This window comes from Tachysurus fulvidraco, chromosome 16, assembly GCF_022655615.1.
Source record: "Tachysurus fulvidraco isolate hzauxx_2018 chromosome 16, HZAU_PFXX_2.0, whole genome shotgun sequence".
NCBI lineage: Eukaryota > Metazoa > Chordata > Actinopteri > Siluriformes > Bagridae > Tachysurus > Tachysurus fulvidraco.
In genome coordinates this window covers 11,369,863-11,385,900 of record NC_062533.1, presented here as the reverse complement: position 1 = coordinate 11,385,900, position 16,038 = coordinate 11,369,863, and the positions used below count along the sequence as shown (strand labels likewise).

Here is a 16,038-nt window from a genome sequence, read left to right as displayed (position 1 = left end):
ATTAAAAACACATAAACATGACAGTAAAAGCATCTCCTTTTCCTGCTGCTGACATTTAATTGTCTGTCTTATTCTGTGCCTTTCATTAGTTTAGTACGATAGTAATTTTACTAGAGATCATACTGTGCCTTCAGCAGTTGTGCCAGTGTATGTAGTGCTGCCTCTTAAAAAGTAAAATAATTCAGAAATAAGACAAAACACATAGTTCTCTCTCTCTCTCTCTCTCTCTCTCTCTCTCTCTCTCTCTCTCTCTCTCTCTCTCTCTCTCTCTCTCTCTCCCTCTCTCCCTCCCTCCCTCCCTCCCTCCCTCCCTCACATTCTCTCTCTCTTTCTCTCTCTCACTCTCTCTCTCTCTCTCACACACACACACACACACACACACACACACACACACACACACACACACACACACACACACACACACACACACACACACACGCACGCATTTTTTTTCCGTCTTCTTCCAGACCGGTTTCCCCATCTAGAACTCATTCACCCCAGCAGCATTCAACTCTAGTATAATTTTTTTTTCTTTGCATTACAAATGACTGATTTGTAGTCATTTTTAATCTAGTTAAAGTTTTAGAATCAAGTCCAAATCATTCTTAAAGATGTTCTTTAATAGCTGTGTAAAAAAAATACAAATAATAAAAACAAACAAACAAACAAACAAACAAATACATAATAATAATAATAATAATAATAATAATAATAATAATAATAATAATAATAATAATAATAATAATAATAATAATAATAATAATAAAATGGAGAAAGCTTACCTTGCTGAAACAACTGACATGAGACATTTAAAGCATTCATGTGGTGCACTACTGCAAAGGAAACACTAAATGATGCAGAGCAAAAGCACTTCTGGACCAGATTCCTAGCTAAATCAAAAAATATCTCTCTTCGGCATTTAGCTTGGTGTTGCTTTAGGAAACCTTGATTAAGATATTTAGTTCTGATGTGATACACAGCCCTCGTAATGCAGTGACTCTGTGTCCAATGACAAAATTAAATTGCAGTCTATCATCTGCGTGTGATTACTGAAGGAGACAGAGGAAAGGCTCATGAGGATGTTTTTCATTACACTGTCTGTGATATTAGACTGCACAGCAATGAGAAGAGAGAAGAAAAAGTAGGACATTGAAAAATGGGAGGGAAATCAATGCTTTAACGGAAAGGGAGGAAAACCTGCCTGGCTGTCTGCTGGCAAGGTCCAGTCATATGGGGAATAACACTAGAAAAACAGCAAAAAGGAAGTGAGAGCGCAGAGGACTGTGTGGTCTTGAATGGCTATAAGCTTGAATAAACATGGGTTGTTAAATTCTCTCTGCATTCTGCAAACATTTTTTCTGAAATTCAAAATCGCTTTTGTTTGCTACAAGATCTAATCAACATATTTTTTGTAGCCAGGGTATGACATACACAAACAAATTGATGCCACATTACAAAAGAAAGAACAACAAAAAACAGATCATCTACAAAAAGTCACGAAGATCTTAAAGTTAATGAATAACATCATATAAATGGTCATTATCCCAAATCACAGCCTTTTAAGTCCATGCAACAAACTTTTATAACATTTCTGAGAAATAACTGAAGCATTTCAGTTGAAAATGAAGTAAATTATTACTTATAGACTTATGTGTCTTGTGTGAAGAGAAACTTTATATTACTTGACTCAATATATACACACATATAGATAGATAGATAGATAGATAGATAGATAGATAGATAGATAGATAGATAGATAGATAGATAGATAGATAGATAGATAGATAGATAGATAGATAGACAGGCAGGCAGGCAGGCAGGCAGGCAGGCAGGCAGGCAGGCAGGCAGGCAGGCAGGCAGGCAGGCAGGCAGACAGACAGACAGAGACAGACAGACAGACAGACAGACAGACAGACAGACAGACAGACAGATAGATAGATAGATAGATAGATAGATAGATTTTTTCTGTTATGACTGCATAAATAACAGTAATTTTCTCTTGATTAGTTTTCACTTGATTATTTTCCACTATAGTTTATTTAAACTTAATTAAATCTTATCAAAGAAATAAAGCAAACATTGTCTTGGTCTCTTGTTAGGTAGGAGGACATCTGAGCGCTCCTCGAAGATAAGCCCTCGTCCTACAGTTGAGAAATCAACAGTGTTACGGCAGAGAGCCCCTCAGTCCTCCTCAGGCCCTGAAGCTCCACAGAGAGGAGGATACCTGCCCATTCGCTCTCAAAACAAACATAGGGTGGACCTCAGTCAGCCTCAAGCTGACCAGCGCAATGCTAACAAACCTAAACTAGGTGAGTACAAGCAACATATGATAACTTTTGGATTTTGATATTTATGTGGTTCATTATCTCTGATTATTCTGTTGCCTTATTGCTCTTGTTGTGTTGATGCACTTATACTGTAATACTAGAAGCTTTAAGAGTTCATTAGCATGGTTTGCAAGCAATATAGTGTTAAAATGCATGTTCAGTTTGTGAACAGCATGGCGTGGTGTATATAATGATACATGGCTGTATTTGATATTTCTCTATTCATAGCTTCTGAGTCCATCTATGTGGTATCACTGCAGGCACAGAAAGCCCCACAGAGGACCGTACCAGCAAGCAAGACTGTCAATACCGAAAGCCCTCCTCCAGGTAGAAGCTGTTATAGTAGTACCAAGTGACCTCAGTATTAGTAAGTTAAATGTGCCATTTTGGCTGAAAATGGGTTAACCACATAAACTTTACTGGTGGATACTTTATTATCTTGTGGTTTTTAAATTTTAAAGTTTTTGTTGTTAGACTATTTCTCCAAAATCAGAGATAAATTCAGTTTGATGAGGCTGTATCTGCCAACCAAGCAGCATCCGGGATGCATGTATGATGACTGAAACATAGGTGACCAATCAACATTCATGTTTCATATGCACTCTGACAGAGAATAACAGACTCGGTCTCAGTACAACATGTTAGAGGAGACTAGTAACTTATCCCTGTAACAGTTTTACATATGCAACATTAGAGTAATAAAAACAGTCCAGGGCTACTTTACTCACTGCAGTTAAAATATAGAACTACACGGGAATATTAGATAAGTTCAAAAAAGCTAATTTTGTGGATAACATCAGACAACAGTAGCATAAATGTGCTCTGACCTCAACCTCTAAAGCTGGGATATGCAAGGGAAAGACTCTGACTGTGCTATAATGTGCAAAATGTAAAAGTGACAAAAAAGTGACTTATTTACCCTCGCTCCAAGCAATATGCTTAATATATGCTCAGCTTTTCAGTGTAAAGGGGGGCTGAATGTCAGGTAGCAGCCTGCCATGGAAGTGTAGTCCATGGTGCTCATGCTTGTAGACTGTGGTGTGTATTGCACGATGGAGTTTGACGACTGGGTTGACTTGAAACAGACTTGTTTTAGTACTTGTAATGAAACATATATTGTATTTTCAAGTGTATTTAATATTGCTATCTGTTAAAAAACTTCTTTACAATGTTCATAACCATTTGTTCAGTATTCAATGAGATCAAATAAAGATCGCTTAATTAGAAACATCCAGATAGAAAATGATCAAATAGTAAATAAGCTCACAAAATAAGGTCATATCTGTGTTTCTCAGAAATTAAAGTGTCTCACATTTTAAGTGTCTCAGAAATTGAACTAAATATAAATACATTTGTAGTTAATGTAAATTTTAAGTTACCTTATAATTTAAACCTTGTTAAGCTGTAAATTATAATATAAATGTCAGGTCATTACAAGAGGAACACAAAATCACACAACATTAAATCATTGTGGAGTTAAAATCATGTTTAATGGTTCTATAATGATATGATACTCAGATTATTACTGTACAATAAAACAATCTTAGACTTTTGGGAAATCAAGTTTCTAATCATTAACCATGTTTATCAGAGCATGATGAAGTAGAGGAGGTGGAAGACATTACAGTGAGGATACTGTCTCCCCAGTCTGTTGTAATCACATGGGTGGATCCACTTGTCAAGAAACAGAAAAGTTTCCCTGAAGGTACCAGGTAGGAAATGCATCAGGTTGGTTTTGTTTAAGAAAATGTTTTCTGTAATAAATTATATGATTTCTGTAAAACTGACTTGTGTAATATATATTAACAAAGCTTTGTATGATAGTGATTAGTGTCTAATAAGAGAGAAGAGAATAATTCATAATGAATATTTGATGAGACACAATAAATATCTATTGCTTGTAGGCAATACACTGTCAGATATAGAGAGAAGGGAGAGTCTGCTCGATGGGAATATAAGGAGACCTCACAGAAGCAGCTTGTGATTGAGAAGCTGTCTGCAGATGGAATGTATGAATTCTCTGTTCGAATCACTCAGGGTGATCAACATGGGAAATGGAGTGTATCTGTATTTCAAAGGACCCCTGAATCAGGTATGGATTACCCAGGATTCTTTAAATTGAGTGAGCTCCAAATAATTTGTGTTGTGCATGTAAAAGTAGACAAGTATATGCATTTAGTTTGCAGTCACATACCACATGTTAGATATCTGGTTGAATTGTTTTGCAGGACACCTTATGTGTAACACAAAAGCCCACCATCACATACACACACCCACACACACATGCACACACAAACACACATGCTCAAAACTACATGGGCATACACACAATTAACAAAGATAATTGGAACCGGTGAAAACTATGGATGACTTCATTACTAATTTTCCTGGAAGACCTAGAACTGTGCTGTTTCAAAATAAAAATTAAAAATGGTGAGAAGAGCACTGAAGTTCTAGAGCAAAATCTCTGTATTGCCTCCTCTTCATTTATGACCTGTTATCACGTCCATAACTCTGTAGCACCCGCTGGCCCTCCGGAGAATTTTGAGGTGAAACCACTTAGAGGGAAAGGCACAGCAGTCACTGCAACATGGGATCCACCAGATGAACCCAATGGTAAAATCAGAGGTGAGGCTTACAACACACTCCTGTTTATAATACAACAGCTTCTATCTTGTTTGATCTATGAGGAGTATGGCCAACGTTCAGAAGGATTTGGCAGTGAAGAAGTATTCTAGTGTTTTGCCAAGTTACAAATTAAATAAATCATATTTTCTGGTTTTACATGTTGCATTAGTCAATGTACTGCTTTGTATTAGTCAAAGAGGATTGAACCCCATCTAGATATAAATGACCAGATTTATTACTCTTTGTTCCTCTTCCAGAATATATTCTGTCCTATGCTCCAGCCCTAAAACCCTTTGGAGCAAAATCAGTAACATATCGTGGCACTACTACATCGGCCACCATAGATGGGCTGGCACCTGGTGATCGTTATGTCTTCAAAATTCGAGCAGCCAACAGAAAAGGACAAGGACCACAGTCTAAAGCCTTGAGTGTTGCAATGCCTGAAAGTAAGTCAAAAATTAGCTGTTGCAAATTAGCTGTTGCAATGGCCATCATGAATATGATGTTAAAATCAGAGAAATATAATGAAGTTTGTTAAAACAATACATCAGCTTTTACATGGTAGAGTTCTTTACAGAGTAGGCTTTTTTTAGTTAAGTCAATTCAGATTTGCCTAAATCATTAAATGATTAATCATTAAAAGCTTAGCTATGTGTAACCTAGCCTCTGAAGCTGACAGATTTTTAAGGTTTTTGTCAGATGTAGTGTTCAAGAAAGAGAATATATCCTGCATGCTTGAACACTACATCTGATTGAAGTTGACAGCAAATTTAAATAAATAAAACCTCCATAATCTCCTCTGAAATTTCTATTCCCAAATTTTTGAGGAATTAATGTCAGACAGATGCTTATCATTAAAGGCAGATGCACAGACATGACTGACAAAACCCTGAATATCTGTGATGAAAATGTGTGCGTATTCTTTCGCATAATACAGATCACTTTGAGTAGATGTAGTTAATTTTAAAGTGAGGAGTAAATGTGCACTATGCAGGTTTAACTCAAGTCTATGCCAAAAAATGCTTAAAAAAACTTACAGGTTAAGATTTATATGTACTCTGTGTTGCCAGCCAGCACTACTGCCTTACGCCATTCTACTCAGTCCAAGAGCACCTCCAGAACATCTGTATATGATGACTTAGAGGACCAAGATACAGAAGACACAGAAATATCTCTTACCCATACCACTACTTCTTCACCCACAAACAAGAAATCTCGCCCCCTTTCTCAAACACGGTCTTATCACAGCATTTTTTCATCACTAAGAGGCTCGGTCAGAAATTCAGGTTCCAATTCTAGAACAACCATTAGTAGTGATAAAGAAGGAGATGAGGAAGAGGCACCAACAGACACTCCAAATGAAGATAAAGCAACAGAAAATGAAGCTGTTGAGGATACACAACCTGAAAGTACTAACAATGCTCCAAAAACTGAGGAGGAAGAACAACACAAAGGTTCATCCGGAGATAAGGAATCAAGCTCTGTTCTTAAAAGTCCATTACCGAAAAAGCATTCCTTCCCTCCAATGTCCAAAGAGGGCCATGACCAATCTCAGTCACTGACACCTCGCACATCCTCTGTTGTCAATGGTAACCGTTTAAGACGGCCACCCTCAAGTACCTCATGGTCACGGACAAGAAATCAAAATGGTGGATCCTCCAGTTTACCCAAAAGCCAAGACCCTGTAGTCTCAAAGAAAGTCCACACTAGCTTATATCCTGAAGGCAAAGTCAGTGATACAGTAGCAAAATCATCCACTCCATCACCCACCACATCACCTCAGGAAACCAAGACAGAAACAGATAGAAAGTCATCATCTTCATCACTGTCATCAGTTGGGACAAGCAGAGTTTCTTTCTCAGCAAGGCATGCCAGTAATTCAGGGCCTGGTCCAGCTTATCCAAATGGTAGAAGAGTAACTCAAAATAAAGGTCACAAATATCATGCACCTAGACAAAAAACAGCTTTAACCTCATCTGCTTTGTCACAATCTTCAACAGTTTCCAGTACTGACAACAGGGATACCCAATCAACCAGTAACTTGAATACAAAACATAACAGTAAAAATGATCATAAAATAAAAATTCAAAATAATGAAGATACACCTTCTACTTATCAATATACCACTACTCTTGCCCCTCCAATCAAAGCAGAGAATAAACAGGATGTTGGCAACAATTATAAAGACAAGGCTGTTAGCAGTTATTTGCCTTCATCTCAGATTCCTTCTACAGCAAGTCCAGGACATGGTTCCTCCTTGTCTAACAGAAATTCCAGGGTAGTAATTGGAAGTAGTCAGAGAAAAGATGGCAGGATCCCATGGAGCAGGACTGCTTCTTCAGTAGGAGCAGGTAGGCCCTTTTTGAGAGGAATGCCATCAAATCCAACAGCCTCAGGAGAGCATGTCAGTGGTAAAACCAAAACCTCCCCAACAACCTACAACTCTAACATTGCAACACCCACTGTAAAGAGTAGACAAGCAGCTTCAAGCAATGGACAGACGACCTCTAATGATCACAAAGAACATGCAATATCAGACAATGATCACAAACATGACTACCTCTCTGAGGTCAGCAAAGACACCCAGGAGATTAAGAACTCTGCCCCAACTGCTTCCCCCCAAAAAACTGCTTCTGATTCTAAACACATTCAGAGGTCTGGACAAACCTCTGACAACAGCTCTCGCACATCCTATATGAATCTCAATAGACTTGGTCTGGGTTCCAATGGAAAGGTTCGTTCTGCTCTCCTGGCCAGTCGTCTGAATGAGTTAAGGTTGCGTGGTAGGTTACAGACAGTTCAAAATACACAACTGGGCTCTGCTGCTAAACAAAACTCCTCTTCATCATCCGTTTCAACTTCTTCGTCCTCTTCTGCCTCCCAGACAATGGAACACAAAGCTTCACCTTCAGATGAAGGCACCGGTGCTAGCCAAAATGCTAATGTTAGATCAACTGTGGGATTGGTCTCACAATCATCCCTGATGCAACCTGCTGGTGGTGACACATCAAATGATTTCAAGACCCCTGTAACAGTTCCAGCAAGAAATCCAGTGGTGAGATCACGCTATCCAAGCAGATCTGACAAAAATTCAAGAGGAAAAACCCCAGTTGGTTTACACAAACCTAATTATGGGCAAGGTAAAGTTTTATTTACAAGTCTTGTTAAATATATACATAAGTATCAGTGACAGTATGCGGTTTTAGTTTCTTAATTTACTTTTAAGTTACTTAATTTAGTATTAATTTGCTTGTGTAGGCAAGAATGCTCGACCAAATCTTACAGCAACAAATGGCAAAATTGCATCTACATCAAATGAAAATACAAAAGGAAATGGAGTCAAATATATTACAGGCCCCGATGGAACCAGATGGGTGCGTTTACTTTAATAATTGTTATCATGAATGGTAGTATATAATGAGTCTTGGTCTGCTAACATCTCTAAAAAAAAAAATTAAAACATTCTCTTCTGGAAGTATTTCTCATGGCTTAGGTCCTGCTATGTGTCTTTTTTACTCTTTCTAATGTACTAACATTAAATGTACCACCCTTAGGTTGTAGATCTGGCTAAAGGAGTCCTGATGAATGAAGAGGGAAAGGTTTTACAGGATTCTAGAGGCCGGCCCAGAAAAGTAGTCATTGGAGAAGATGGGAAAACTATCTTTGGTATGTTTTCATATTCATTTTTACTTTACAAACTGCTAACTGTAAAAGTTAACATATGATCTGTTTTCCATTAGATGAAGAGGGTACCCCATTAGTAAACCAGGAAGGTATGGCTTTGTTTGGTCATGGGAGGGACAGTCGGCCTGTTGTTAACCCCAAAGATAAGTACCTCACTGTTGGAGGGAAGCCACTTGTGGGCCTGGATCGTCCTACGCCCAGTACTACAACCACAACAACTACAACCACAACTACAACTACAACTACAACCACTGCTGAACCAACCACCACGACAACCACTGCTGAACCAACAACAACAGAAATTACTACTCTGGAGTACATAACTGAAGCTTTGCCTACCTGTCCCCCTGGAACATTTGCAAAGCTGGATAAGAATGGCATTCCTATGATGGATGATTATGGAATACTGGACTGCTACCCAAGTGGTGAGCTTTGTAAAAACATCTTTTTCCTGTATTTTTAACATGACAAGGCAAATATAGGCGAAATATTATGTCCATTTAAAACAGCTATTCAACAATGAAAAAGTGAAAGAATTTATATGACCTCATATCTGCCCCTAAAAAGATGCAAAACATGTTAGCATATTTTAATAAAGAGATGGTTTTGACCAATGTAATGGCAGTGTAACCAGAATTAAGATGGAATTAGAGAGGGTTTGTCTCACCATACCATATAATATACTCTTGAGTAATGTGATTACTAATAGTGTAATAGCTATTAGTTGTGTGCTTTTTATCTAACAGATGAATTTTTGATGGAGACCACCACGATCCCTATCACCACTCAGCTGCCCCATACTACTCACACCCCCACAACAGGGTTCCGCTTCTTTAATAACAGCCCGTCATCTGAGTTTGATGTTGCTGGCAAGAAACGCTTCACAGGTAAAGTATCATTTCAAAAATTGCTTTGTATTTTCCTCTGCATTTATAGGTTCACAACCATGAGTACCATAATTCACCTTGAAATGGCTCTCAGCAAGTAATGAGTTTTGGCCCATGTTTTATTTGTTCTGTAGGAGTGTGCCATTTGAGAAAGTCGTTGACATTACAAAATCGAGTACCTCAGCTACTTTAATGAGGATAACTTCTGTATCTTATAGGATATCTCTGAAATCCTGAGAGAAAGGATTAAGAATAATTTGTGTGAAAACCTGTGGCATGTAGCTTCCTGCACAAACTGGGAGAGAGGGGGGGGGGGGGTAGGAGAATGATAAATTTAACTCTATAAACAGCTTTTTAAGGTTTCAGTTCCAGATGGGAAAATGGGTTTTACTTAGCACTGTGAATGAGGATGGTTGTTCTATTCTGACCTACCATAGCAAAAAAAAAAACCACCATAACATTATAATAATAATAAAATACTTATATAACAAAATAATAAATAACAAAATACTTTAGCATAAAGTAACATAACATATTTAGAGGTAATTGCTGTAATTCAACACTATATAAACACCAATAACACTAAAAAACACTAACACTAGATGTTAACAAAGAGTATCTTTACCATTCTTACTGTTAGATATCCTACACTGTTGTCATGATTCAGCCCGGACTTTGGCCACGTGCAGTTGTTTGTTTACGTTTCTCGTCACGTGTTTGCCCCGCCTTCGTTTGCTCCTCCCTGTCACCACACCTGCTCCTCATTGTGTCATCATTGTTTTGTATTTAAGTGTGCCACGTTGCCGATGGCGGCACAGAATCTACTGTTGTCCTGTCTTGTCTTCAGTCTGTGTCATGTTTCGTGTTCCCCTTGTTATTAAACCCTGTTTTGTTTTGCTATCCTGCGTCTGGGTCCGCTTCCTGCCCCGCGTCATGACAACTGTATTGCATTTTTTGCCATTTCACTGTAAAACAATGCACTGCACTAAGTGCTCCATCAGTTATAATACATTCCTTTCAAACAGTGTTTTGCTGTATAATGCATAGAATGTCAGGTTACAACATCCTTATCTTTCTGATTTGATGCAAATGATAAATTATATCAGCAATTATTTGTTTGAAAAAAATATGATGAAAATGATGATCTGTGTAAGATTAAATTCATAAGAGTCAAAAGTCAAAGAGCTTCGATGGAAGCGATAAGACGCAAGAAAAATCTGACCTTTTGTACAAAGTAGTTGTCAATCTGACAAATTTGTTTAAATTGAACCAGTGAACTAGAAATTGTGTGGACTACATTTTTGGACACCACTGTAGATTGTAGTTAATAAGGTTAATGTCTTGGTAAATGCAAGTCATCTGGAAGCTTTTGGAATGGATTTCTGGATTTGGAATGTAAAGTTAAGAGGTGACTCTGTCTTTGTGACCTGTATCCTTCTAGTGCATTATTCTCCTCACTGCTACAATCTTTTCTTGATTAAATCTTTTGAGACTGCCAGAACCTGCTGCAGATGTTGAGAGCAGGGCTGGAAGTTAGACGCTCAGAAGGTAGTGTGAGTTTACTGTAAACATTATTCTAGCCAATACTTCCTCTCCAGCACAGTCTGTAGAGATAAAATATGCTGTTAACAGACTGTGTCTGCTTCGCTCATCTACATTGCCCTGCTCAAGCTTCTGATCTGAGGCCAGCTCTAGGCATGTGACTCACTGTGGGATGGTCAAGGACCTCCTGCTTAATGGTTTCCTACTTTTTCTTTTTCTGGTGGGGTTTTTTTTTTCCAAAGCTGTGATTTAATGAAAATTTAACCACAGAATGGAGGCTGAGAAGACAATGTAGTCATTCAATTTTTTTTTCATAACCAATCAGAGGTCGACAGCTACTATGACCTGTTAATTTACTATGTTGACCGGTTTTATTTGAACCTCTTTTGTTCTGTTATATTTCTATATCATTATCATTTTTATTTAGTAACTGCATGGAAAACAGAGCATAAAGTTTGAGCTAATATTACGTTATAATTTTAAGGACTGATCAACTACAATACAAAGGTGTAAACCTGTCAGAAAAAGGCCCTGACCTGGAGATTTTTCTGAACATTCAACCATGTTTCGAGAGTTCATGGTGTCTCATGGCTCTTCTAATGTGCTTTTCTTGGCAGCAACTTGACATCAACAGCTTTGTCTGGGAAAAGAATGAGTGGCGTAATAAGCCAGCTCCATGTTATTTTACAAAGCAATCCCACTGTGGTCCTCAGGCTTGCTGGACTGAGAGAGCAAGCACAGATGTCAACACCACAGATACCAGTGGAGCCAGTAGCACCAGTGCAGGACTGCTCTTATAACACTCGAAATTCCCAAAAAGGATCCCATTATAGACAACCAAAATGAACTCTGCGTGAGTTCAAATTGTTCTTTTTCTACTGGCATTTGCCTACTTATTCTCACCCAGGAAACAACAAAAACAGGATAAATAAAGTTAAAAACTAAAAATGCAGCAGTGTTGCAGTAAAATGAGGACACAAGAAATCTCATGAACTAAACACATGACCATTATAAAATGTAAATGAACAGTAAACGCCATAGTACACTGGCATCAAAAAGCCCTGGCTCAAGACATAGACCGAGTTACTTCAGCTGACCACAAAGTGCAAGAGAAAGAGAGAATATGCCATGCATTTTCATGCTTTAATAGTTTGCAAAGGCTACGGAATCTCCTTTAATCCCCAGACCCCCAGTATATCCACTGTCACGTTTACACATGACAACCGCAAAATCGTGTGTTATGTTCTGTTATGTTATGTGTTTTGTGAGCATTTTTTTCTGAAGCATCTCTTCTTATCACACATGAAACAGAGGCCTTAAGGTTATTAGATCATAACTCAATGCAGTGTGACATGAATAGTGTTTTGTTCTGGTCTGCAACATCTCATGGAGCATTTGATTAGATCCAGGTGTGTGTCTTGTAACCCAATCAAATTTCTGGAAGCTCTCCCAGCTGTCAGACTACAGCAATCACAGAACCACAATGAGCCAGCAGTATAGACAAAGCCTACCGAACCACCACAAAACTGCCAACAGATAACAGATAAACAAAATTCTCAACTAACAACCCTTTCTGTCCCTGCAAACAAACCAGAGAACCACAGTGAGTCAGAGGTTTCATTCAGTCAGCTAGACTATACCAGGAATGTACGACACGTGGTCTAAACCCAAATAAAAAAATTTTTTTCTTTACTCATCAGAGAATGTGGAACGTATTAATACAGTATGCTGCTGATGACTGGACAGAAAGAGTCAATATTTTTTACTTTCACTTGAGCCCCCCTTTCTTTTCTTTTCTCAGCTCCATATGTGAATTACATCCAGAAGGATCCTGGTGCTCCATGTTCCCTGACCGAGGCGCTAGAGTACCTGCAGGTGGATGTGCTGGCTGACCTCATTGAAAAGGACAGTGCCACAGCCAGCCAAAAGCAGCCACCCAAACACAAGCCAAAGAACATCACTGTAATTGCCATGGAGGGATGTCACTCATTTGTTATTTTGGACTGGGCTCGCCCATTGAAGGATGACATGGTTTCAGGTGCCATTTCTACATAAATCTAGCATGACCCTACAAATACATTTTGGAATACATGAATTTTCATGAAGAAGTACAGTCTAGAACACTTAAGGGTTTGTCTCTCTGAGAGAAACCTCTTTAGGAAGCTATGAATTCTTAACTGTCTACGAAATAGATTGAAATTAAGCACACACTTACATTTAAAAATAGATCCATAAAAGCTTCTGTCTAGAACTCTGTAACAGCGTGTTTTCCTTTTAGAGAGGTTTTTAAGGAGTGCATAAGCATTAAAGTACACCCAAGTACTCATTTAGACACTCCACAAAGGGATCTATGAAAAAGCATCCACTGTACATATGACCTTCTATGTTTCACTGCTACCAATAAACTAAACAGTATCATTGATTCACCTTTAGTTTATAAACAAGGCCGGTCCCTCTTATGACTTATGAGACCAGATAAACTCAGGAGTATAGAAGATTACTGGATTTTGTTGTCAGAATTAATCATTGAGTGTCCCTGTGTGCTTTCAGGAAAATAGAGTAGAAGAGATTTGAAGCAGCCATGAGACTGCATGATGTCTAAAACAGATAGTAGTTGTTTTTCTCTTGTCCCTGTGCATAACTTCATTCCATACTGTTGCTCCCCTCCTTTCTTCTTTCTTTTTGCATCCGCAACTCTGTCTAATTTAGTGCCATGTTGACATAAATATGCATATATGAACACACACACACACACACACACACACAGACACACACACACAAACACACACACACACACACACACACACACACACACACACACACACACACACACACACACACACACACACACAGACACACAAAAACACACACTTAGGCCTTTGCTTTAACCTGAAGTGAAATTTAATGCTTATAGGTTCCATAATTTAAGAGACACATATCTGTATGTACACTAGAATAATGCACAGCTGTAGTGGCTTTCTAGATTGTAGAAGCAAAAATATTTTCAAACCTATTCATTTGATTGCAAGTAATTTGCCCTCTTCTATTCATCACTGATGGCTATCTCTACAGGATACATGGTGCACAGCGCCTCCTATGACGATGTCCTGACCAACAGATGGTCATCTAGTCTCTCATCTGGCACACACCTAGCTGTGGAGAACCTCAAGCCAAACTCCAGGTGAAGTTTATTTCTTATGTTAACACACAAATGGTGCTGATCACAATTTTAGGGATTTGTTGGTGGGTTTTCATTAGAGAAAATCCCATGGGTAGAGATATGTTGTCTACATACATAGCTATGACTGGTTTGGCCAATGCTTTGGACAAAACCTCTTCTTGTTTTCTATCCCAATTGTTATAAACAGTTTTGTAGGTGTACACTGTTTTAAAATAAATATGTACCTTAACCCAGATAATAAATAAATATACACCCACCAGCCAATAACTTTAATTAGCCAGTCATGTCGAAGCAGAGCAATGCATGCAGATACATGCAGACCCATGCAGATACTGGTCAAGACTGAGATACTGGTAAAGATACAATTTTTTTATCTGGATTACATCTTACTCAAAAGATTGTTACCAAATTGTTAGCATAAACCAAACCTAAAACAATACATATTGTTTATAAGTGCCATATTTTCTGTTTATACCTAATATCTTGTACATGTAATTCATAAACATATGATGACTTTTCCTTTTATACTGTTTATATTTATACAATATACAATTATATTTGTTAGTTCTGTGGAAAAAAGGATAAAAATCCTATGCTATAAAAACTTGAATACATGGCAACTATATTCTTTTTCCAAAAAAAAAAGTCATGCTTATGTTGCTGATATTGTATCTGACTACAATAAGGATGTTGGTTAAATCCCTTTGTGTAACCCTATATGGTGGTTTGTCATGCTTACATAACTCTTTCGTTAAAAACATCTGAGGAACATAAGTAATAGAGTAACCCTACATCAGGATCTGAGAAATGAGAAACTAGTGTATGCTTTCATAACCTCGAGATCGGACTAGCCGCCCTGCTGCCTGAACCTTGCTCAAAAGCAGCAGCCCATGTCCTTATCAGAAAAGTCAGTGCATATTACCCCAGTCTCATTTAATTAACATCAGCTGCTTGGCAAATGCGAGTACAATGACTCTGTTTGAGTACAGAGTCCTGCTCACATTTAAAGCTCTGAATAGTTTAGCTCTGCTGTATCTTCCTGAACTGCTAAAACAGTATAGCCCATCCTGAACACTTCACTCCGCTGAACAAAGCTGTTGATCCTAAGATGGTGGAAGTTGAACAGTATTTACGTACTGTTCCGAGGAACACTAACATCAGTCAATAAGTGTTTTTAAAATCCAGATCATTACAAAAATAATTAAATAATTGACAAATAATTAATTTATTAGTCAGTTAGATTGTTCAGTGTGGTTTAGTCTAAATATATAACATATGAAGCACTTTTGAACTCAGTGCTACTGTACATTGCCAATGCATGATTTCTGTTGCTTAGTATCACTGAAAAGAAATAACTTGTTCATAGCCTAACTAAAAAAAACTATTAGGACAATGCCATTAAAATGGCAGAATAATTATAAATAATGTCTATTTCGATTACGGAGACATTGGAGATGTTTCCTGAACATTGCTTTCTGAAGTGGTAAGTTACACTGAATACAGACTTTTACTGGGATCCACTTTATTTGGTAACTGAACAATTTTTCTTCTGGTTTTTATACCTATGCAACAGTGATGTGATCAACAGAGAGACATTTTTACTAGTCTCAAGTCTGGAGGAATAAAACATTCAACAGTTGTAATGATTGATGGACAAACAAATGTCCCACAATTCATTGAGCATGGCACAGAATGAGAGGAGAATTCAAGTTTCTGATGACTCACAGATCTCACTCATATCAACACTGAGGTAGAGCTGATGTCATCTTATGGCACATCAAACCTATGA

The 16,038-nt window shown here is 37.9% G+C and overlaps 1 protein-coding gene across 2 annotated transcripts in view; it reads left to right on the top strand.

The window, feature by feature from the left end:
• The window catches only part of fndc1 (fibronectin type III domain containing 1), a 34,707-nt gene that overhangs the window by 13,229 nt on the left and 5,440 nt on the right, over positions 1–16,038 (top strand). For both annotated transcript variants that reach the window (XM_047801930.1, XM_047801929.1), the window contains 13 exons: positions 2,100–2,309; positions 2,556–2,654; positions 3,919–4,039; positions 4,232–4,419; positions 4,848–4,955; positions 5,213–5,401; positions 6,026–8,095; positions 8,214–8,329; positions 8,510–8,621; positions 8,696–9,064; positions 9,386–9,526; positions 12,870–13,106; positions 14,141–14,249. In XM_047801930.1, the coding sequence (XP_047657886.1) occupies positions 2,100–2,309; positions 2,556–2,654; positions 3,919–4,039; positions 4,232–4,419; positions 4,848–4,955; positions 5,213–5,401; positions 6,026–8,095; positions 8,214–8,329; positions 8,510–8,621; positions 8,696–9,064; positions 9,386–9,526; positions 12,870–13,106; positions 14,141–14,249 (4,069 nt within the window). The remainder of the gene's footprint in view (positions 1–2,099; positions 2,310–2,555; positions 2,655–3,918; positions 4,040–4,231; positions 4,420–4,847; positions 4,956–5,212; positions 5,402–6,025; positions 8,096–8,213; positions 8,330–8,509; positions 8,622–8,695; positions 9,065–9,385; positions 9,527–12,869; positions 13,107–14,140; positions 14,250–16,038) is intronic.